The 24,958-nt window shown below is 34.4% G+C and overlaps 1 protein-coding gene across 2 annotated transcripts in view; it reads left to right on the top strand.

Moving 5' to 3' along the window:
* The window catches only part of RADX (RPA1 related single stranded DNA binding protein, X-linked), an 81,566-nt gene that overhangs the window by 40,785 nt on the left and 15,823 nt on the right, over positions 1 to 24,958 (top strand). For both annotated transcript variants that reach the window (XM_021678129.1, XM_021678122.1), the window contains one exon: positions 22,678 to 22,968. In XM_021678129.1, the coding sequence (XP_021533804.1) occupies positions 22,678 to 22,968 (291 nt within the window). The remainder of the gene's footprint in view (positions 1 to 22,677; positions 22,969 to 24,958) is intronic.

Genomic DNA, 24,958 nt, shown 5'->3' with positions numbered 1-24,958 from the left:
ATGGCTGAAGAAATGTTAAAGATTGACATTAATGGAGGACCTGGTATGCCATATGAAGAAACTTGGACTTTCTTCTCTAGACATTAAGGGCGAGGTTTTGGAAGACATTAAGCAGTGGTGTGGCATAATTTAATTTACATTTTAATAGCTTACTCTGATGGCTATGTGGGGGACAGGTTTAAGGAAAACAACTCTAGAGTCAAAGACACCAATGAATGATGATAAAGACCAGGAATAGAGCAGTGGTAATAAAGAGAAAAAGAGGAAGAGATGAGAGAAAAATTTGAAAATACAATGAATCATATCTAGGTATTGATTAAAACTGAAAATGAGAAGAGTCAAGGATGCCTCATTTACCTACTCCTTGTCTTAATTTAATGGACTTAGTATTCTAGTTGGGGTGGGTAGTTGTATTAGTTTGCCAGGGCTGCCATAAAAATGCCACAAAATGGCTTAAACAAAAGAAAATTTTTTTTTCACAGTTATGAAGGCTACAAGTCCAAGGTTTCAGCAGGTTTGGCTTCTCCTGAGGCCTCACACCATGGCTTTTAGATGGCCATTTTTTGTGCTGTGTCCTCACCTGTTTGTCTCTCTGTGTGTACACATCCCTGGTGTCACTGTATATCCAAATTTTCTTCTAAGGATACCAGTCAGATTAGATTAGGGCCCACACTAACAGCTTCATTTTAATTTAATCACTTCTTTAAAGTCCCTATTTTCTTTATACAGTCACATTGTAAAGGATTGGGGGTTAAGGATTCAAAATATAAATTTTGGGGTAATACAATTCAGCTCATAGCAGCAATGTCATTAACTAAGAAATTTTTATTATGAAAAATTTCACATATATACGGAAGTGAACAGAATAGTATAATGAACCCTCATTTTAAAATATAAGTCTTATTTTTCTTTAGGTATGGCAAGTCCATCAGATCAGAAGACAACTGCCATTGAAAAAAATAGTCACTATATTCACAGATCCCAAGAGAAGGGGACACACAGTGAATGCCATGGGAAGCACCAGGGTCAGTCAGGAGGCAGAGTGACAGGAAAACAGGGCATGAGCCTTTATTGTGGCTTCTGTGAGAACAAGCACGCAAGGCAGATGAGCAGATTTAGGATTGACTAGTTGCAATAATTTCAGCAGACTCAGGGTTGTAAGGGTTGACCCTAGTTGTATGGTCCCTGTCCTGGGGTGATTAGGATAGGGGATTAGTGGCTTAGAGCATGAGAGCCCTATAAAGGTGGTTGGGGTGTGGGCTCTGGGTTGGTTGGCTTGCATATGAAAGGTGCAGCTCCAAGGCAAGTTGTTTACTGTCTCTAAGAATTGGCTAGCCCTGGGAGGGGCAGTCTGTCCTGGGTCAGCAAAGCCCCAGATGTCAAAACATCAGAAACACATGGTTAAGGTAAATACTGCATGGTCTCACTTATATACAGAATCTAAAAAAATCAGACTCATACAGGCAGAGGGTAGAATGGTGGTTACCAGGGACAGTGACGTGGGGGAAATGGGGAGATGTCAGTCAAAGAGTACAATGTTGTATCTATGGAGGATGAATAAGTCTAAAGATCTAATGTACAGCATAATAAATGTCATTAATACTATACTGAATATTGGAAATACACTAAGAGTAGATTTCAGGTGCCCATCATGTATGTGAGGAGATGATATATTAATTATATGGTAATCACTCATATTACTGTATATATGTATATCAAATCATTATGTTACAAACCTTAAGTATATATAAATGTTATTTAAATACAAAATAAAATATTAAAAAATGGAAACTGAAAAAAAGAAAATTTATAGACTAGCTGAGACTGGAGAGTAAATATTGTCAAGGTATATACCTGACAAAAGACTGGTGTGCAAGACATAATTGAACTGCTAATATGCATAATTAAAAATGTAAAGTAACAATTAAACATGGACAAAAGATTTTAACAGATGATTTACAGAACAGATTTAAGAATAGCCAGAAAGGTTATGAAAATGTATTCAACATTATTAGTCATCAGGAAAATTCAAATTAGTACCACAATAAGATATTACTACATGCCCACCAGAATGGCTAACATTCAAAATCTGATAATAGAAAATATTTGTGAGGATGTGGAGCAACTGGAAGTCTTATACACCAGCAGTGTGAATGTAAAGTGATACAACCACATTGCACAAAGTTCTGGCTGGCAGTTGTAAAGCAAAATGTACACCTATCTTTGGACTCAGAAATGTCATTCCAAGAGAGATAAAAACCCTATATTCACAAAATGCTTATAAAGAATGTTAATAGTAGATTTACTTATAATAGCCCAAACTGGAAATAGCCCAGTTGTTCATCAATGGGAAAATACTTTGGTATAGTCATGCAGTGGAATACTATTCATTAATAAAAAGGAACCAACTACTGACACATGTAACAGAGTAGATGAAACTCTAAAATACTATGAAGAGTTAAAGAAGCATTACACAAAAGAGTACATACTATGTGAATTCACTTATATTAAGATCCAGAGCAAGAAAAACTAATCTGTGGTAGAAAGATCACAACAGTAGTTGCCTTAGTAGAGAGGTTGAAGTGATGTGTGGGGATTGACTGGGAAGGGGCACAAAGAAAATTTCAGGTGATGGCAATGCTCTGTATCTTGAGGGGGATTTTGGTTACCTGAGTATATATATTTGTCAAATGCACATAATTAAGATTTGTGCATTTCATTGTAAATTTTATATGAAAATATTTTAAACAAATATTAAATTGGTTAATGATATGTATGCTGAACCACTTATCAGAAAGGAAACAGAAGTCTACAATTTATTTGAAAAGAATACAAATAAGGTGGATTAATGGATGGATAGAGATGGACATAGCCTGTGCTTTAAAATGGGAGAAACTAAATAATGGATATATAGTGTTCTTGTAAAATTCTTTTAATTTTGTTGTATATTTGAAATTTTTCACAATAAATTGATGGAGAAAATATAGTATGAAGGAATTTCTTATATGAAGAAAAAGCATGGATAATACACCCATGTTATCCATCACCCAGTTCCCAATAGTTATCAACCCTTCATCAGTCTTGTTTCATCTATACTTACACCCACTCATCCCTAATTATTTGGACACATATTATATCAATTCATCTGTACAAATTTCAGTATATATCTCTAAAAGATAAGGACTATTTTAATATGACCACAATATCATTATCATACCTAAAAAAATTGGCAGAATTTCTTAATATCATCAAATATCCACCTACCATTCCAATTTCCAGTTGGCTTATAAATGTCATCAAAAACTTTTTTTCATTATTTGAATTAGGATCCAAATAAGGTCCTCCTATTGCAAGTGTCAGACAAATCTCTTACAGATTCTTTTTTTAAATTTTTTTTTACATTTTAGTTCACATACAGTGCAATATTGCTTTCAGGAGTAGAATTCAGTGATTCATCACTTACATACAACACCCATTGCTCATCACAGCAAATGCCCTCTTTAATACCCATCACCCATCTAGCCCATCTCCTACCCAACTCCCTCCATCAACCCTCAGTTTGTTCTCTATCATTGAGAGTCTCTTATAGTTTGTTTCCCTCTCTCCTTTTTCTTCCCCCTCCCATATGTTCATCTGTTTTGTTTCTTAAATTCCACATATGATTGAGATCATATGGTATTTGTCTTTCTCTGACTGACTTATTTCACTTAGCATAGTACACTCTAGCTCCATCCATGTTGTTGCAAATGGCAATATTTCATTCATTTTGATGGCTGAGTAATATTCCATTGTGTATATGTACCACATCTTCTACAATATTTGTTCTTAGTGTCTACTTATTTCACTTAGCATGTTTTCAAGGTTCATGCATGTTGTAGTGTGTATCAGAACTTCATTCCTTTTTATGGCTGAATAATATTCACATATATATATATGCCAATATAAATATAAATGTAAATGTATATATACATGCCACACTTTATTAATCCATTTATCTGTTGATGGACACTTGAGTTGTTTCCACTTATTAACTATTGTGAATAGTGCTGCTATGAACATTGGTGAACAGGTATTTGTTTGGGTCCCTGTTTCCAATTCTTTTGAGTATATACCTAGAAGTAGAATTGCTGGGTCATATGATAATTCCTTATTAAATTTTCGGGAGCTGCCAGACTATTTTTCATAGCAGCTGTAGCATTTTACATTCCCATCAGGAATGTATGAGGGTTCTAATTTCTCTAAATCCTTGCCATAACTTCTTTTCTTTTTTCTCTTTTTTAAAAATTATAGCCATTCTGGTTAGTGAGAAGTGATATATCATTGTGATTTTGATTTGTATTTCACTAATGACTAATAATGTTGAGCATCTTTTCAAGGGCTTTTTAGGCATTTGTATGTCTTCATTGAAGAGATGCACATTGGCTTCCTTTGCTAGTTTAATTGAATCGTTTGCCTTTTGTTGTTGGATTTGGGGGTTTTTTTATTCTGCATATTAAATCCCTATCAGATATGTGATTTGCAAATGTTTTCTTCCAATTTATAGGTTTCATTTTCACTTCCCTGATAATGTCCTGTGATGCACAAATGGGTTTTTTTGTACATATCAATGTTTACTTATAACAATTAAACAATAAAATAGTGACAGAATAAAAATTCCTAGACTTCAGTAATAAGAAGAGGCATTTAAATCCATTCTCTACACTGGCACCAAAGTAATCTTTTCAAAACACTAAAAGCCAGTTCATATTTCTTGCTTAAAACATTTCACGAGCTTCCTACCATTTGTAAAATAAAGTCCAACTCATCAGCAAGTTAAAATTCATCCTTCTTGGTTTACTCTTACTTATTTTAATGAAGTATAATTTATCAATTTTTCTCTTTCTTTACATACTTTTTTAAATAGTTCTTTCAATCTCATGATTTTAGTGTCATATCTAATATTCCATTGTCAAATCCAAGATCATGAAGATTTACTCCTATTTACTTCTATGTGTTTTATGGTTTTAGCTAGTAAATTTAGGTTGTTGGTCCTAAATATAAGAATTTAACCTAAATACATTATTTTGAGTTAATTTTCTATATGGTGTGAAACAGGGGTCCAGCTTTATTCTTTGGTCTGTGGAAATTCAGTTGTCACAGTCCCATTTGTTGACAAGACTATTCTTTTCCCATTGAATTGGCTTGGTACCCTTGTTGAAAATCAGATGGCCATAGATGTTATGTGTTTCTTCTTGGAATCTCACTTCTATTCTGTTGGCCTATATGTCTGTCCCTATGCCAGCCAGGATCACATTATTTTGATTACTGTAGCTTTGTATTAAGTTTTGAAATTGGGATGTGTGAGCCCTTCAACTTTGTTATTTTTATTCAAGATTGTTTTAGCATTCAGGACTCCTTGTAATTCCATATGAATTTAAGGATCAGTTTTTACCATTTCTGCAAAATAGGCTTTTAAAATTTTGATAGGATTTTCACTGAATATGTAGATCACTTCAGATAGTATTGATATCTTACTAATATTATTTATTTATTTATTTTTTAAGATTTTATTTATTTATTTGGGACAGAGAGAATGAGAGAGAGAGAGCACATGAGAGGGGGAAGGGTCAGAGGGAGAAGCAGACTCCCTGCCGAGCAGGGAGCCCGATGCGGGACTCGATCCAGGGACTCCAGGATCATGACCTGAGCCGAAGGCAGTCGCTTAACCAACTGAGCCACCCAGGCGCCCGATATCTTAGTAATATTAAAGTTTCCAGTCCGTGGACATGTGATGTCTTTCTTTTCATTTATGTATTCTTTATTTTATTTCAGCAATGTTTTGTAGTTTTTAGTACACAAGTGTTTTACCTTATTGCTCAAATTTATTCCTAGATATTTTATTCTTTTAGTTGCTATTATACTTGAAATTGCTTTCTTAATTTCCTATTCAGATTATTTATTGTTGGTTCATAGAAACTCACCTGACTTGTGTGTGTTGATCTTGTAATCTGCAAATATGATGATTTGGTTTATTAGCTCTAGTTGCTTTTCCTGCAGATTCTTGCGGATTTTGTATACATGGGATTATGTCATATGTATACATGGGATTATGTCATATGCATACAGAAGTCATTTTATTTCTTCCTTTTTAATATGGATTCATTTTATTTCTTTTTCTTATCTAATTTATTTGAATAGAAATTCCAGTACAATGATGAATAGCAGTGGTGAAAGTGGACATCTGTGACTTGTTTCTGTACTTAGGAGGAAAGCTTTCAGTACTTTATCATTGAGTATTAGGAGGAAAGCTTTCAGTACTTTATCATTGAGTATTATGTTAGCTGGGCAGTTTTTATAAAAACCTATTTTATATTGAGGAAATTCCCATCTACTGCTAGTTTTCTGAGTTTTTTAATAATGAACAGGTATTGGATTTTGTCAGATGCCTTTTTTAAAAGTTTTTATTTAAATTCCAGTAAGTTAACATAGAGTGTAATATTAGCTTCAGTTGTACAAGACAGTGATTCCATACGACACCTGGTGCTCATCACAACACAAGCACTCCTTAATCCCTTATTTCACCCATTCCCACTTCCCACCTCCCCTCTAATAGTCATCAGTTTGTTTGCTATAATTAAGAGTCTCATGGCTTGCCTCTCAGTCTCTTTTTTTCCCTTTTGCTCATTTGTTTTGTTTCTTAAATTCCACTTATGAGTGAAATCATATTGTATTTATATTTCTGTGACTAATTTTGCTTAGGATAATACTCTCTAGCTCCATCCATGTCACTGCAAATGGCAAGATTTCATTCTATTTTATGGCTGAGTAATACTCCATTGTTTGTGTATGTGTGTGTGATGTGTGTGTGTGTGTGCCATATCTTCCTTATGCATTCATCAGTCGAAGGACACTTGGGCTGCTGCCATAATTTGGATATTGTAGATAATGCTGCTATAAACATCAGGGTACATATATCCCTTTCAATTAATATTTTTGTATTCTTTGGGTAAATACCTAGTAGTTCAATTGCTGGGTTGTGGGGTAGTTCTATTTTTCACTCTTTGAGGAACCTCCATACTGTTTTCCACAGTGGCTATACCAGTTTGCATTCCCACCAACAGCATAACAGTGTTCCCCTTTCTCCACATCCTCACCAACCTCTGTTGTTTCTTCTGTAATTGATTTTAGCCATTCCTACAAGTATGAGGTGATATCTCATTGTACTTTTAATATCTAATTCCCTGACAATGAGTGATGCTGAGCATCTTTTCATGTCTGTTGGTCATCTCTATGTCTTCTTTGGAAAAATGTCTATTCATATCTTTTGCCCATTTTTTAATTGGATTATTCATTTTCTGGGTGTTGAGTTGTATAAGTTCTTTATATATTTTGGATACTAACCCTTTATCAGACATGTCATTTGCAAATATTTTCTCCCATTCCATGGTTGCCTTTTAGTTTTGTTGGTTGTTTCCTTCACAGTGCGGAAGCTTTTTATTTTGAAATAGTCCCAATAGTTTATTTTTGTTTCTGTTTCCCTTGCCTCCAGCAACGTGTCTAGTAAGAAGTTGCTACAGCTAGGGTCAAAGAGGTTGCTGCCTGTGTTCTCCTCTAGGATTTTTATGGTTTCAGATCTCACATTTAGATCTTTAATCCATTTTGAGTTTATTTTTGTGTATGGTGTAAGAAAGTAGTCCAGTTTCATTCTTTTGCATGTTCCTGTCCAGTTTCCCCAACATCATTTGTTGAAGAGACTCTTTTTCCCATTGGATATTCTTTCCTGCTTTGTCCAAGATTAATTGACCATATAGTTGTGGGTTCATGTCTGGGTTTTCTATTCTGTTCCATTGATCTATGTGTCTGTTTTTGTGCTCATACCATACTATTTTGATCACTGCAGCTCTATAATATAACTTAAGGTCTGTAATTGTGATGCCTCCAGCTTTGCTTTTCTTTTTCAAGGTTGCTTTGGCTATTCGAGGTCTTTTGTCATTCCATACAAATTTTGGGATTGTTTGTTCTAGCTCTTTGAAAAATGCTGTTGGTATTTTGATTGGGATTGCATTAAATCTCTCAATTGCTTTGGGTAGTATAGACATTTTAACAATATTAGTTCTTCCAATCCATGAGCATGGAATATCTTCCCATTTTTTGTGTCACCTTCAACTTATTTCATAGCATATAGTTTTTCATAATATTCTCTTATAATTGTTTGTATTTCTGTGGTGTTGCTTTCATTTTTCCTCTCTTCTTTGTGATTTTATTTGGGTCCTTTCTCTTTTCTTTTGGATAAGTCTGGCTAGAGGTTTATGAATTTTATTAATTTTTTCAATAAACCAACTCCTGGTTTCATTGATCTGTTCTATTGGGGTTTTTTATTTTCTATATCATTTATTTCTGCTCTAATCTTTATGATATCCTTCCTTCTCTGGCTTTAGGCTTAATTTGTTGTTCTTTTTCTAGCTCCTTTAGGTGTAAGTTTCGGTTGCTTATTTGAGATTTTTCTTGTTTCATGAAGTAGGCCTGAATTGCTATATGGTTCCCTCTTAGGACAGCTTTTGCTGCATCCCAAAGGTTTTGGACCACTGTGTTTTTATTTTCATTTGTTTCCCTGTATTTTTTAATTTCTTTTGTGATTTCCTGGTTGACCCATTCATTGTTTAGTAGCATGTTATTTAATCCCCATGTATTTGTGGTCTTTCCAAATTTTTTCTTGTGGTTGACTTCTATTTTCATAACATTGTGGTCAGAAAAGGTGCATGGTATTATTTCAATCTTTTTGTATTTTTTGAGGCCTGATTTGTGACCTAATATGTGATCTATTATGGAGAATGTCCTGTGTGCACTTGAACAGAATTATATTCTGCTGTTTTGGTATGGAATGTTCTGAATATATCTGTTAAGTCCAGTGTGTCATTCAAAGCCACTGTTTCCTTGTTGATTTTCTGTTTTGATGATCTGTCCATTGATGTAAGTGGGGTATTAAAGTCCCCTACTGTTATCATATTATTATCAAATAGTTCCTTTATTATTAATTGTTTTATATATTTGGGTGCTCCCATGTTGGGTACATAAATATTTAGAAGTGTTATGACTTCTTGTTGTATTGTTCCCTTTATTATGTATGCTGCCCTTCTTCACTTCTTGTGTCTTTGGTTTAAAGTCTAGTTTTTCCAAGATAAGTATTGCTACTCTGACTTTCTTTTGACATCCATTTGCATGATAAATATTTCTCCATACCTTCACTTTCAATATGGAGGTGTCTTTAGGTCTAAAATGAGTCTCTTTTTTTTTTTTTTTTAAGATTTTATTTATTTATTTGAGAGAGAGAGCATGAGAGGGGGGAGGGTCAGAGAGAGAGGCAGACTCCCTGCTGAGCAGGGAGCCCGATGCGGGACTCGATCCCGGGACTCCAGGATCGTGACCTGAGCCGAAGGCAGTCGCTTAACCAACTGAGCCACCCAGGCGCCCTAAAATGAGTCTCTTATAGGCAGCGTATAGGTGGGTCTTGGTTTTCTATATACTCTGACACCCTGTATCTTTTTTTTTTAATTTTATTATGTTAATCACCATACATTACATTATTAGTTTTTGATGTAATGTTCCATGATTCATTGTTTGCGTGTAACACCCAGTGTTCCATTCAGTACGTGCTCTCTTTAATACCCATCACCAGGCTAACCCATCCCCCCGCCCCACTCCCCTCTAGAACCCTCAGTTTGTTTCTCAGAATCCATAGTCTCTCATGGTTTGTCTCCCCCTCCGATTTCCCCCCCTTCATTTTTCCCTTCCTGCTATCTTCTTTTTTTTTTTTTTTTAACATATAATGTATTATTTGTTTCAGAGATACAGGACCCTGTTTCTTTTGATTAGAGCATTTAGTTCATTTGTATTCAGAGTGATTATTGACAGATATGTATTTAGTGCCATTTTATTACTTGTTTTGTCATTGTTCCTGGAGATTTTCTGTGTTCCTTTCTTGTCTTTGTCACTTTTGGTCTTTCCCTTCCACTCAGAGTCCCCTTTAATATTCTTGAAGGGCTTGTTTAGTACTCACAAACCCCTTTAGTTTTTGTTTGTCTGCGAAACTCTTTATTTCTCCTCTTCCGAATGATAGCATTGCTGAATAGGGTAGTCTTGGCTGCAGATTTTTCCCATTCAGTACTTTGAATATATTATACCACTCCCTTCTGGTTTGCCAAGTTTCTATTGAGAAATCTCCAGCTAGCCTTATGGGTTTTCCCTTTTAAGTTAAGGACTTCTTTCGTCTTGCTCTTTTAAGATTTTTTCTGTATCACTATATTTTGCCAACTTAATTACAATATATCTTGGTGTTGGCCTGTTTTTGTTGATTTTGATGGGTGTTTTGTGCCTCCTGGATCTGGATGTCTTTTTCCTTCCCCAGATTAAGGAAGTTTTCAGCGATTACTTCTTGAAATAAATTTTCTTCCCCCCTTCCTCTCTTTTCTTCTTCTGGGGCTCCTGTAATACAAATGTTACTATGTTTGATGGAGACACTGAGTTCCCTAAGTCTATTCTCTTGTTGCATGATTCTTCTTTCTCTCTCTTTTTCAGCTTCATTATTTTCCATTATTTCATTTTCTAGGTCACTAATTCATTCCTCTGCTTCTTCCAGCCTAATGCTAATCGCATCATGCCTGTTTTCAATCTCATGTATTTCATTCTTCATCTCAGATTGATTCTTTTTTAACTGTTTTTTCTCTGTGGTAAGGGTATCACTGATGTCTTCTCTTCTCAAGCCCAGTGGGTACCGTATGATTGTTGCATTACATTTTCCATCAGGCATGTTACTTATATCTGTTTCACTTTGATCTCTGGCCATTGCCTAATCTTGTTCCATCATTTGGAGTAGATTCCTCCATCTTGGCATTTTGTCTAAGTTTCTGCCTTCTGTGCATTAGAAAAGCCAGTCATGTCTCCTGCTCCTTCTTTGGTGTGGCCTCTTCTCTCGCTTTTTTGTCAGTCTTCAGGTCTATTTATGGGGTATTTAAGGTATTTAGGATGATTTCATGGTTATCTAGTTGTGTTCATGGGACAAGATGTGCCTAGGGTCCTCCCTACTCCACTGCCATCTTCTTTCTCCTTTCTGGAATGTTTGCCCTGCCAGAACTTACCAGAAACCTTCCTGGTTTAGTAATTATTAACTTCTAGTTAATAACTTTCTGGTTTCTGATAATTTAAGCCATCCCAGGGCACAGTGTCTGTTCAGCTAGGGAATGTGCTCCTCCCACATGTGCCTTCCAACTCAGGCTCTCAGATGCCTTTTTTGGCATCAAATAAGATGATTATGTGGTATTTCCTTCATTCTATTGATGTGATGTATTTATTGATCTTTTTTGTTGAACTACCCTTCCATTTCTTGGCTAGATTGTACTTGGTCATGGTGTATAATCTTTTTAAGAAATTATTGGAATTGGTTTGCTAGGATTTTGTTGAGTATTTATACATCTATTATTATAAAGAGATGTTAGTCTGTCATTTCCTTTTCTAGTGGTTTTTTTTTTTTATCTGACCTTGGTATCAGGGTAATACTGCCCTCATAAAATGAGTTAGGAAATATTCTCGTATCTTCTATTTTTTGGATGATTTTTGAGATGGATTGGTATTAATTCTTTAAATGTTTAATAGAATTCACCATTGAGGGCACCTGGGTGGCTCAGTTGGTTAAGTGACCGCCTTCAGCTCAGGTCATGATCCTGGAGTTCCTGGATTGAGTCCCGCATCAGGCTCCCTGCTCGGCAGGGAGTCTGCTTCTCCCTCTGACCCTAACCCCTCTCATGTGCTCTCTCTCTCAAATAAATAAATAAAATCTTTAAAAAAAAAAAAAAGAATTCACCACTGAAGCCATCTGATGTTGGCCTTCTCTTGTTTGGGAGATTTTTGAATACTCATTCAATCTCTTGTTATAGATCTGTGGAGATTTTCTATTTCTTCTTGAATGAGTTTAGGCAATTTATTTCTAGGAATTTCTCTATTTCATCTAGGTTATCTAATTTGTTGGCATATGACTGTTCATAGTATTGTTATAAAACTTGCTATTTCTGTAATGAATCCCATTTTCATTTCTGATGTTAATTATTTGTGTTTTCTCTCTTTTTTAGGGAGTCAGTCTAGGTAAAGATGAACAATTCTGTTGATCTTTCAAATGATGAACTTTTGGTTTCATAGATTCTCTTATTTTTCTATTCTCCATTTCATTTATGTCTGCTTTAAGCATCATTATTTCCTTCTCTTAACTTTGAGTTTAGTTTTCTATGTTTCTCATTCCTCAAAGTATAATATTAGGTAGTTGAATTGAGATCTTTTTTAATTCTACTATTTCAGCTATAAATTTCCCTCTGATAGCTATTTTTACTGCATTCCATAAGCTTTATGTTGTATTTTTGTTTTCACTCATGTTCAGGTATTTTTAATTTCTTTTGTGATTTCTTCTTGACCTATTAGTTGCTTAAGAGTGTATTATTTAAAGAAATCCATGGGGCGCCTGGGTGGCTCAGTTGTTTAAACATCTGCCTTCAGCTCAGGTCATGATCCCAGGGCCCTGGGATCCAGCCCTGCATCCGGCTTCCTGCTCCACAGGAAGCCTGCTTCTCCCTCTCCCACTCCCCCTGCTTGTGTTCCCTCTCTCGCTGTGTCTCTCTCTGTCAAATAAAGAAATACAATCTTTTTTAAAAAAATAAAGAAATCCACATTTGATGCAGGTTTTCTCTGCAGCTACTGCCCATTTTCAAGTCAGGGGTTAGGGCCTTAGTGGTGTGCAACCCAGACTGTACACACACACACACACAGACACAAGTGTATTGTTTAATTTCCACATATTTGTGAATTATTCAGTTTTCCTTCAATTATTAACTTCTAGTTTCATTCCATTGTGGTCATAGAAGATACTTTGTGTTGGCAAGGATATGGAGAAAAGTAACTCTTGTGTGCTGTTGGTAGGAATGTAAATTGTACATTGATATGGCCATTTGAAAAACAGTATGCAGATCCTTTAGTAAACGGAACACAGATCAACCTACCATATGCTCCAGAAATCCTAATTCTGGTATATATCCAAAGGGAATAAAAATAGTATCACAGATATATCCGCACTCCCATGTTCATTGCAGCATTATCACAGCAGCCTATAATGGTAACAACTTTCTTGTCCATCAACTGATGAATGGATAAAAAAATGTGATCTGTCTGTCTATCTATATATAATGTAATAGCATTCAGCCATAAAGTAGAAGGAAATTTTGCCATTCTGACAATGCGAATAAACTTGGAGGACATTGTGCTAAGTGAAATAACCCACACATAGAAATACAAAGATTGTATGATCTTACTTATATGTGGAATCTAAACAAGTAGAACTCAGAAAAACTGAGAGATCAGAGGTTGCCAGGAGCTGAGGGTTGTGTGAAATGGGGAGAAGTTGGTCATTAGATACAAACTTTAAGTTATAAGATGAATAAGTTCTAGGGAATCTAATGTACAGCATAACAGCTATAATTAATAATACTATATTTAATACTTTAAATTCGCTAAGAGTAGACTTTAGGTGTTATGACAAAAAAGGTAACTGTGAGGAAATGAATGTTAATTAGCTTCATTGTGGTAATCATTTCACAGTGTATACATATATCAAACTATCACATTGTACACTGTAAATATATACAAGTTTTCTCAATTCTGCCTCAATAAACCTAAAAATAATGAAAACAAACAAACAAGATATTTTGTATAACTTCAAACTTTATAAATTTATTGAGGCTTGTTTTTTGGCCTGATACATGGTTTATCCTGGAGATGTTTCATGTGGTTTTTGATAAGAATGTGTATTCCATTGTTGTTGGGTAAAGTGTTCCATATATGTTCTAGTTGTTTTATAGTGTTGTTTGCACCTGTCTTTCCTTACTCACCTTCTCTGTAAGTATTCATCCATTATTCAAAGCGCTGTATCTAAGTCACCCACTATTATTGTAGAATTGTCTATTTATCCCTTCAGTTCTGTAAAAGTTCTTTTCCACATACTTCAGGGCTGTGTTTTTAGGTGCATATTAATTTATAGCTGTTATATCTTTTTGATAACTGGACTCTTATCAGCATATAATGTTCTCCCTTGTCTCTTGTAACAGTTTTTTGTTTTTTTTAATTTTACTTTGATATTAGTATGACCACCTCAGCTCCCTTTTGGTTACTATTTGCATAAAATCGCTTTTTCTATTCTTTTACTTTCAATTTATTTGTGCCTTTGAAGCTAAATTGAGTCTCTTATAGACAGCATCTATTTGCCTGTTTTTTCCCACTTGCCAGTCTCTGCATTTGTAAAATTTAATCCACTTATATTTAATGTAATTGCTGATACAAAAGGACATGTTTCTGCCATTTATTGTTTTCAGTTTCTCTTATACCTTTTTTGCCCCTCATTTCCTCTATTACTGCCTTCTTTTGTGTTCAGTAGATTTTTTATAGTGACTTGGTTTGATTTCCTTCACATTTCATTTTATATATATTTTTAGATACTTTATTTGTGGTTGCCATGGGGGTTAAGTTTTACATCCTGAATTTATAACAATGTAGTTTGAATTGATATCAACTTAAGTTCAATAGCATATAAAAATTGTGTTCCTATACAGCTCTCACATCCCCCCATTTATGTTCCTTTTATCACAGATTACATCTGTATACATTGTATGCTCTATAACATGATTTATAATCATACTGTATTTTGTTTTATAGATGTTTGTTCTTATGTAAAAAATAAAAAGTAGAGTTACAAACTCAAAATTCAATTATACTGGCTTTTATACTTGCCCATGTAGTTACTTTTAGTAGAGATCTTTATTTCTAAATAAAGCTTCAAGTTACTGCCTAGTGTCCTTTCATGTCAACCTGAAGGACTCCTGTTAGAATTTCTTGTAGGGTAGGTCTAGTGGTAACAAACTCCTCCAGCTTTTGTTAATCTTCCGATGTCTTACTTTCTCCCTCATTTTTGAAGGACAGTTTTGCTGGATATAAAATCCTTGGCTTACACATATTTGTTTTCTTTTAGCAATTTAGATATATCATCCACTGCCTTTGTTTTCTCTGGATATAGAATCTTTGGTTGATGTGGTCTTTTTCCAGTACGTTAAATGTGACATCCTACTGCCTTTTAGCTTTGTGGTTTCTGATGAGAAATCTATATTAATCTTAATGAGGCTCCCTTACTCATGAAGAGTAACTTTTCTCTTGCTGCTTTCCTGGTGCCCCTTTTTTTGTCTTTCATCAGTTTGATTAGAACCTTCCTTGTGTGGATCTCTTTTAGTTTATCCTACTTGGAGTTTATGGAGCTTTATGGATGGGTACATTCATAACTTTCATCAGATTTGGGGATTTTTTGGCCATTATGTTTGTTCCTTTCTCTCTCATCTCCTTCTGAGACCTCTATAATGTGAATATTGGTCTGATTGATGGTGTCCCACCAGTCCCTTAGATTCTGTTTACTTTTCTTCATTCTTTTTTTTTCTTTCTGCTCCTCAAACTAGATAATGTCAATGAACTACCTTCAAATTTACTGATTCTGTCTTCTGCCTGCTCAAATCTGCTTTTGACTCCTCTAGTGAATTTTTCATTTCAATTATTTAGCTTTTCAGCTCTAGAATTTCTATTTGGTTCCTTTCTATAATTTCTTTGTCTTTATTGATATTCTCTCTTTTATCACACATTATTTTCCTAGTTTCTTTTAGATCTTTGTTCATGTTTTCTTCTAGCCCTTTGAACATATTTAAGACAGTTGTTTTAAAGTGTTTGTATCAAATGTCCAAAGTTCAGACTTCTTCAGGGACTGTTTCTATCAATTTATTTTGTTCATTTGAAAGGGCCATACTTTCCTGTTTATTTGTATAATTTTGATTTCTTTGCAAAACCTAGAAATAAAAATATTATAATATGGTAACTGTGGAAATTCTTCTCAGGATTTGTCAGGGTTTATTAATTTTTAAAAGTTGTAGTAGTCCATTTGTCTAGTGACATTTCCCAGAATTTTTTCTGGCTATTTCTTGTTGCATGTGATCATTGAAATTTCTTTTACTTAGCAGGTATTAAGCTATTTTTTGACAGGTATTTCTTTGAATAACATGAACTAAAAACTGTGATACTAGCCTTCCAGTCTTTGCAGATTGGCTCTATATTCAGGCTCTCTTTCAGTACTTAGCTAGACTTACACCTAGCCTAGGAATCAGTCCAGGGTGAAAGGTTAAGGTCTCAGGTCTTTTCTGCATATGCATCTTTCCCTGAGTGTGCACTTGGCTTTCTAAATTTCCCAAGATACAGGAATGCTTTTGAATGCACCAATGTCCCAACAAAACATTGTCCCTGGCTTTTCCTCTCTGGCCTTAGGGTGTTTATGTCTCAACTGTAATCTGCCCCAGGTGTCTGTGGGTTGTTTGTCTACCTTCTAATGTTTTCCAGCAATGACCACTGCTATTCCAGCCTATTTCAGTTCCAGATTAGGTGAAACAGAGACAGGAGTCTTGTATTTGTCCTTCAGAAAGCTTCCAGACAGGTTGAACAGACCTACACAATAATTCGTGAATAACATCTGCTCTGCTCCCTCTAGAACCTTGGACCAGGCTCCCGTACTAGAAATGCAGGTTGCTTTCTTCAGGAATGCTACCCTGCTGGGGAGAGGGTGGGACAAAGGCAAGTAAAAATTCCACAAAGTTTTCCTAATATTTTTAAGTGACCTTTTTCCTTTTTTTAAGATTTTATTTATGTATTTGAGAGAGCTAAAACAATTTGGTGGAGGGGCAGAGGGAGAGGGAAAAGCAGACTTCCTGCTGAGCAGGGAGCCCAATGGGAGGCTCAATCCCAGGACCCTGGGATCATGACCTGAGCTGAAGGCAGACCCTTAACTGACTGAGCCACCCCGGCACCCTGTAAGTGACCTTTTTCTTGATTTGGCATTCACTTTGTTCCTGTAAACATTTGATTGTTTTCTAGATTTCTGACGAAGTCTTTTCTGACAGTTTCTGCATATTTTTTAATGTTTCTGTGTGGGGAATGGAAGCTTTGAGCTTCCCACTCTGCCATTTTGCTCAACTTACAAAGTTTTATTGTTTCTTTATATTGTTAGTGGCTGCTGATAATAAATGCTTAGGTCCATTAATTCATAAGAGGCTGCAAAGTGGTCATAAGCTAATTCTATCATTCCTTCATTTAGTAGCTGAAATAGCTTTATAAGGAGAAACTTCTAATTTATTATTTGGTTACTAAAATGTACCATTCATTGAGGAAAGGCAGGATAGATACTTGATTCTCTTTATCAATTTTCCAAATAATGAGTTGGATGCCTAGAATTTTCCAAAGGTCACCAATTAGTTTTTTGTTTGTTTTGGGTATTTTTAATAATGTTATAAACTCATGAATTTAAATAGATTTGATGTGTTTCTGTCACAATTACCATCCTCATCACTGGTCAAGCTATTTCATTTTTGGCTAGTAGGAAACTCTGAAAATTTGCTTATGAGTCCTTTTGATATGACTTTAATGGTTTGCAATAGCTTTTTGATATCTGGCTTGACAAAGTATATCCATGCACATTGTGAACATTTTCTGCCCCAGACATGGAATCAGCTATTTCTCCACAGAGCTCTGGTATTTAAGAACTACAGATTAGGCATTATGGGTGTTGATTGATATTGGTTTAGTTATTATTTCTAGGCCTTTGCAGTGGGCAGAACTAGAAAATGTACTCAGCTGACTGGTTGGTTGCTTAGTTAAGACAAAATATGTCTTGATTTCATTTTTATATTTTCAATTCAAATTCACAACTACAGAATTTTTACTTAGGAGATAAAGCTAGAAGAGGCTTTTTTCCACTGCAAGAATCTTGCATCTGAAGACCCTGGAGATGATAGAATCAGAATATTACATAGTAATTTGTTTGCTTTCACTCACCACATATAAAAACAGTTCCAGAATAATCACCTGAACATTTGCATCAACAATTTTACTATAAACAATTTAAGGTTTGTTTTGTTTGTTTTGCAATTATTTTGTCTTTGGAATATGCCAACTAGGGATACATGAATTATTATTCATTAAAGCCACTTGTGATATTTCTCTCTGTATGGTTATATGGTGGATAGATATTTAGGTTCATTTCTTTTATTTTGATGCTTAAGGATTGCTTTATTTAAATAAACAATTTTCTAAATTATTTTCATGGTTCAATAGTCAAATATAGAAAAAGAATATATATTTAAAGAAGTTTAGCTTTTATCCCCTTCCCTGCACCTGATTCCTTCTCACTCACTGTAGGTAACTTTTTAATTCATTCTATGATGTATTTTTCTATTGTTTGTTTTATAATATAAGCAGATATGTAAGTATTTCAAAGAAAAAGAGTCATGCTCCCCTTTCTTATATAAATGTGGTTCTACTACTTTTGAGAGTAATTTGACAATACCAAGTATGTTATACCCTCTGACCTATGTGTTGGGTACACGAGACATGCTCTAAGATGTTTATTGGAGATACTGTAAATGATGGTACAACGAAGATAAGGATGTATGTATCTTTTCACATTAGTGTTTTTGTATTCTTTGGATAAATACCCAGAATTGGAACAGCTAAATCTATATGGTAAATCTACTCTTAATTTTATTAAAGACCTCCATTCTGTTTTCCTAGCAGCTGCACCAATTTATATTCCCACCAACAATGTGTGAGGGTTCCCTTCTCTCCACATATTCTCCAATAGTTATTTCTTGTCTTTTTGATAATAGCCATTCTAACAGGTGTGAGGTGATATTTTGTTGTGGTTTTGATCTGCATTTTCCTAGTAATGAGTGGTGTTGAACTTGTTTTCATGTGCCTATTGGCCATCTGTATGTCTTCTTTGGAAAAATGACTATTCAGATCCTCTGCCCCTTTTTTTAATCAGGTTTCTTTTTTTTAATTGTTAAGTTGTATGAGTTCTTTCTGTATTTTAGATATTAATTCCTTATCAGATATATGCAAATATCTCCTCCCATTGAGTAGGTTGCCTTTTTGTTTTGATGATGGTTTCCTTTGCTGTGCAAAAACTTTTTAGTATGATGTGATCCCATTTGTTTCTTTTTGCTTTTCTTTCCCTTGTCTTTGAAGTCAGATCCAGAAACACATTTCTAAGACTGATGTCTTAGTGCCTTAGGAGCTTACTGCCTATGTTTTATTCTAGGAATTTTATGGTTTCAGGTCTTACATTCTAATCTTTAATGCATTCTGAGTTAAGTTTTGTGTATGGTGTAAGTTAGCAGTCTAGTTTCATCTTTTGCATGTGACTTTCCAGTTTTTTCAGCACCATTTATTGAAACAACTGTCCTTTCTCCAATGTATACTCTTGACTCCTTTGTCATAAATTAATTGTCCGTATATATGTGGGTTTCTTTCTGGGCTCTCAGTTCTGTTCCATTGATCTGTGTGTCTGTTTTTATGCCAGTACCATACTGTTTTGATTACTATATAGCTTTGTAGTATAGTTTGAAATCTGCCAGTATGATACCTTCAGCTTTGTTATTCTTTCTAAAGATTGCCCTGGCTATTTAGGATCTTTAGTGGTTCCATACAAATTTATAGAATTACTTGTTCTAGTTCTGTGGAAAATGCCATTGGAATTTTGATGGGGATTCCATAGAATCTGTGGATTGCTTTGGGTAGTATGGACGTTTTAACAATATTGATTTTTCCAGTCCATGAAAACAGAATATCTTTCCATTTGTTTGTGTTATCTTCAGTTTCTTTCATCAGTGTCTTATAGTACAGGTCTTTCACCACCTTGGTTAAATTTATTTTTAGGTATTTTATTCTTTGGTGCAATTGTAAATGAGATTGTTTTCTTAATTTCTCTTTCTGAGAGTTGTTAGTGTATAGAAATACCACACATTTCTGTATATTGATTTTGTATCCTGCATCTTTACTGAATTTGTTTTTGAGTTCTAACAGGTTTTTTTGTGTGTGGAGACTTTAGGAATATGTATATTATGTCATCTACAAATGGTGACAGTTGTACTTCTTCCTTTCCAATTTGGATGCCTTTTTTTCTTCTTGTCTTATTGCTGTGGTTAAGACTCCCAGTACTCTATTGAAGAAAAGTGATGAGAGAGGGTATCTTGTCTTGTTCCTGATCTTAGAGAAAATGCTTTAAATTTTTCACTGTTGAGTATGACAATAACAGTATTACTGAGATCATAAAATGTTACAGGTAGCCTCTGACTTACACACTTTTTTGAAAAGTCTGTTTTATACTTGCTACTGAGTGAAAAATACCCTGTTCTTTTCTAGCCTTGTAGATCTTACACCAAGGTGGAGTTAGTGGATGGAAGGGGGGAAGAGGCAAAGAAAATAGCTCCTCACCCTCCCAAATGCTTCCATACACCCCTGCCCATCATTTTTATCTATATAATAAAATGCTCAGAGTAGATTTTGTGAAGAAACAAAATTACCATGCCTACATACATACATTTATACTGTATTTTTTTTACCTCACAACCTTAATGTGGTCTTCTACTAAAATTTTTCCCCACTAAAACATAAGTCTGTTCTCACCAGAAATTAGGGTAAAATGAATCATTAAAATAAGTTATTATTATAATTATAACATATAATCATATATATGTATGTACATATATATATGCAAAAACATAATTTTACTAGGGAATTAACCTGTATCTTTGTTGTGCCTTAGGCTTAAAAACATAATGTGTTTCATATGGTAATTTTAGTAGTATTAAAACTAAAAATAAAAGAATTCCAGTTCATAATTTTCCATCATATTTTTAGAAAAACCTGAACTCTAGATGTATTTTTGTCTCCTAATTATTGCCTTTGAAATCTTGTTATTCACAGTGACTGACAGTATCTCTTGTATTGAATTCATATCCATCTGTAATAATTGTGAACCTATAATCAGGGTAGGGTACTTACAGTCCCAAGTTACCAAACTAAAAAACAAAGCAGGATTTTTCAGAGGAATTGAATAAACATTTGTACCTTGCCAGTCCTTGATATCAGCACTCGAACAAAGCATAGCAAATATTCTGACTTATTCTTGACAGGGTCAGTCATAGGATTTTTTTTTCCTGTAAGGTAGATATGATTATTTAATTTTTAAAAATGGGAATAGCTTATAACTTGTTATTTGCATGCTATATTTTAGAACAAATAAGTCAGGAATGTTCACTATAACTTGAGTCATTGTAAAGCTACTAATTGTTCTAATTATGTACTTTTATTAGTTTGGGGAAAGGAGAACTATTTTAGAAAATAAAAAAGATTAAATCATTCTACAGTTCTGTTTAGTCCTATTAACTGAGTTTTTCTCTTGGCTTTGATTAATTCCATTCTTTTTTCATGTGCAATTACATTTTTTATCCTTTTTGTTATCAAGCATTATTATAGGAAGTTAAGTGTGTTCATCAACTGAATTTTGAATTAAACTCTTTTGTAATATTTCAGTGGTTTGAATTCTTGGAGAGTAAGAAATGTGTATTCAACTTCTTTATTTTCTCTTACAACTCAGTCTAGTACTTTACCCCATAAGAAATTTTTAGTAAGTCTCTGGCTAGGTTTAAAAAAACTAAGAAAGTGGTGTGGGAATAGGGTATGTTTCAAAAGCAGAAGTGGTATATTAACCACATTGAAACTTTGCTATTGAAACCCCCTTTAGCCTTAGCAAGGTTTTTTATGCTAGGATAATAATAAGCACCAAGGCATAGGCCACCTGCAAGGAAGCAATTCAGCAACCTTGGTAAACTCTGAAACAGAGTAGCTGTCAGTTTGTCTCAGCTAGCAGAACTGACAACATGAGAGTCTTGTTCCAAAATCTGTTTTTTCTGATTCTGCCATGTGTCTTCAGTTCCCAGGGTGTATTATTCAGTTAAAATATTATTTTACCAAATTCTTTAGCACAGTTACTGGAATATATATAATAAGTGCTCAATAATTATTTGCTGAAAGAAAGAATGAATGAATGAATGTCATAATGTGTAGGGGAGAAATTGTATTCTGCCTTATAGACTAAATATGTTAGATAAACTATACATAAGTGATAAATAGACTTGATAGAAAACAATCAAGAATTGAAGAGATCTTTCATCTGAGTTTAGTTCCCTCTTTGTTTTCCATGTTATTTAGATCTGAAAGGAGTATCATATATAATAAGTGGCTTTCTTGAAGGAGAGTTATATCCATGAAAAAGACTGTATTTTGTATCTCTTCAGGCTCCTTTTAGCAAAGATTAACAAATTTTATTAGAAGCTTAAATTCCACCAATAGTGAGTGGTGGTCCCATCTATAAGAGTTATGAATTTGACTTAACTTGAATTTGTCACTGAATATAAAAGGAATATATGTTTATTTAAGAGAGTTTAGAAAATACAGAAAAAGTATAAGGAAGGTAATTACAAATCTTCATAATTCCAGCAACAGAGAAAAACAATATCAGTTTTTAATATTTTGGAGGAAAAGTTTATTTTGTAAATGAATTTAGTTCTCTCTTCACTTTAATAAGAATTATCTTTTGGACATTCAGTTTACATTTTATATGTGGTTGTTTGATTTTTAAAGTTAATTAAACTATTCCTCATTAATCTGTACTTTTTTGTACTGAATGACTTGATTTGGTTAGTTTGCAGGTCCATTGTGTCTATCTCATTGTGTCTTTAACAGGTCGAGAAAGTGCAAGTACTAGTACCGCAGGGAAAGCCAGAAAAACTATAAGCGATAGGTGGGAAAGTCAGCTATGGAGAGAGAAAAAGTTTGGCTTAATAGATCACCTGCATTACAGCCATGTTTATCCTGAAAGTATTCCACGGAAATTTATTTTCGAGCAGAGAAAGTTTCTTACTGAGCAGTTTAATTCTCAGCCTGCAAAGTACATACCACCAGAGGGAAGGCCCCCAAACCTTGATGACTTTAAGAGTGCCCGGAGCCTTGGACATTTTGAAGTAACCATCCTAGGTAAGTGAAGTGTTCTTTTCTTTGAATATCATTAATTTAATATATTTTCAATATAGATGATACTATTTTGCTTGAAAAAATTAAGCTCCCCCCCCAAAAAATAAAGTCCAAGGAGAGCTCCTGTTTAGCTCAAACTAAGGGAGGAATGGAGCACTAATTGTGGAATACATTAAGCTCTAATTGTGGGCTTTAAATATTGGCAAGTCCTAGGAAAGTATTTGGGCAGAGAAGAATGGGAACCAAGGGAACTTTCCCCACCCCTGACTACCTGACTACTTCTAAAACTGATTTTGTTTTTCTTTAGCCTCCACTTTCTTGCTCATGTTCTCTGCCTCTTTCTCAGTGTATCTGAACCATTGAAAGGTAAAATGTAGGTTAAAGAGAAAAGGGGTACTAATCGAGAAAAGCTCTTATGAACAGAGGTCTGTTTAGCCCCTATAAAAAATTAAATTCTCAACTAAATCAGGTTGTAACAGAAAGAAGCTAAAAAACTTCCCTGGTCTATAAGGAACCATAAGGAAAAATAAATGGATTTTCTCAGGTTGTTCAAAACTGAGAAGTGCCCATAGAACTTACAGAAATTTAAAAGTCAATAAAAAAAAAGATGTGGTGTATATATATATATATACACACACACACATACACACACACACAAAAAAAGTCAACACATTTTTTTTAAGAGAACAAACTGACAGTTACCAGAGGGAAGATGGGTGAGGGGATAGGTGAACTAGGTGTTGGGGATTAAGGAGTGCACTTGTTGTGATGAGCATAGGGTTATGTATGGAAGTGTTGAATCACTATATTGTACACCTGAAACTAATATTACACTGTATGTTAACTAACTGGAATTTAAATAAAAACTTTTAAAAAGTCAACACATTTTTAAACTTATATTTAATCTTTCTTTCCAATGAGTGAAAAATGTACACAAAAAATTCTAAAATAAAACCATAGCCAAAATAAGCTATTCTCAGAGTCAAGAAAAATGTTTATTTGTATCTCAAAGGAAGGTCTTGTTACCTTAAAATAAAAGAATGAGGAAATGTCATTAGCAAATTAATTTAATGGCTGAAAGAAAGTGCAGTTCATAGATTTTTCCATCTACAGTACTGGAATGAATTACCTTGACTTTTATCAGGATTCCTTTTTCATTTTTACTCTCTCACACTCCCTCTTCTCTGCCTCCTCACACACATATGTACATACATGTGATTGTGTGTATGTGTACAATCTATGAAAAGTATGACTTTCCCCTGACTCTGTTAGACATGTCAGACCTGTTTCAAATGCTTCTTTTTACTAGACTGTATTACTTGGTCTCTTTACATCACTTAAAAGCAAGAATCAAATGAAAAGGGCAAATGTGTCATTCTGTCCAATCAGCTCTAGTCCACATTAGAATTATGCTGTTTTATGTCCTACCTATTTTCAAGGACTTAAGGTGGTTTACAGGGATAAAAACAGTGAAAAAGAAGTCACAGGTGGATAAAACCAAACAGAACGTTTAAAAGGAAACAGAAAAAGTACGTATTACTAGGTACCTGCAAATAACTACCATTTGGCAGTAATTTTTGGTCAACTTTCTGGCAGGAAGAAAGAAAGGGATTTTTTTCCTGATCAATGGTACTGATCCATTGATTCTTTTTTTATATTTCAAGTTTTTATTTAAATTTTAGTTAACATATAGTATAATATTAGTTTCAGGAGTAGAATCCAACAATTCATCACTTACATATAACACCTAGTGCTGATCCATTGATTCTTATAGAACCTTGATGGGAAGAGGTAGCCTATCAGAATCAACTGAGGGAGACCTTCCCACACTCCATAAGATTCTGGTACACTCCAGAGAAGCAGCCTATTCAATGTCCCTTACCTTCCTAAGGGAGACTTACTGCTACACCAGAGCCAGTGACAAGAATGTGTCCTGCTTGTCAGGTATGCAGGAATAGAATTAAGATTGAGAAATACTACTCTCTTAATAGGA

The sequence above is a fragment of the Neomonachus schauinslandi genome, chromosome X, assembly GCF_002201575.2.
Source record: "Neomonachus schauinslandi chromosome X, ASM220157v2, whole genome shotgun sequence".
NCBI classification, from domain to species: Eukaryota; Metazoa; Chordata; class Mammalia; order Carnivora; family Phocidae; genus Neomonachus; species Neomonachus schauinslandi.
The sequence above is the reverse complement of the archived record's forward strand: the minus strand, read 5'-3'. Positions and strand labels throughout refer to the sequence as shown.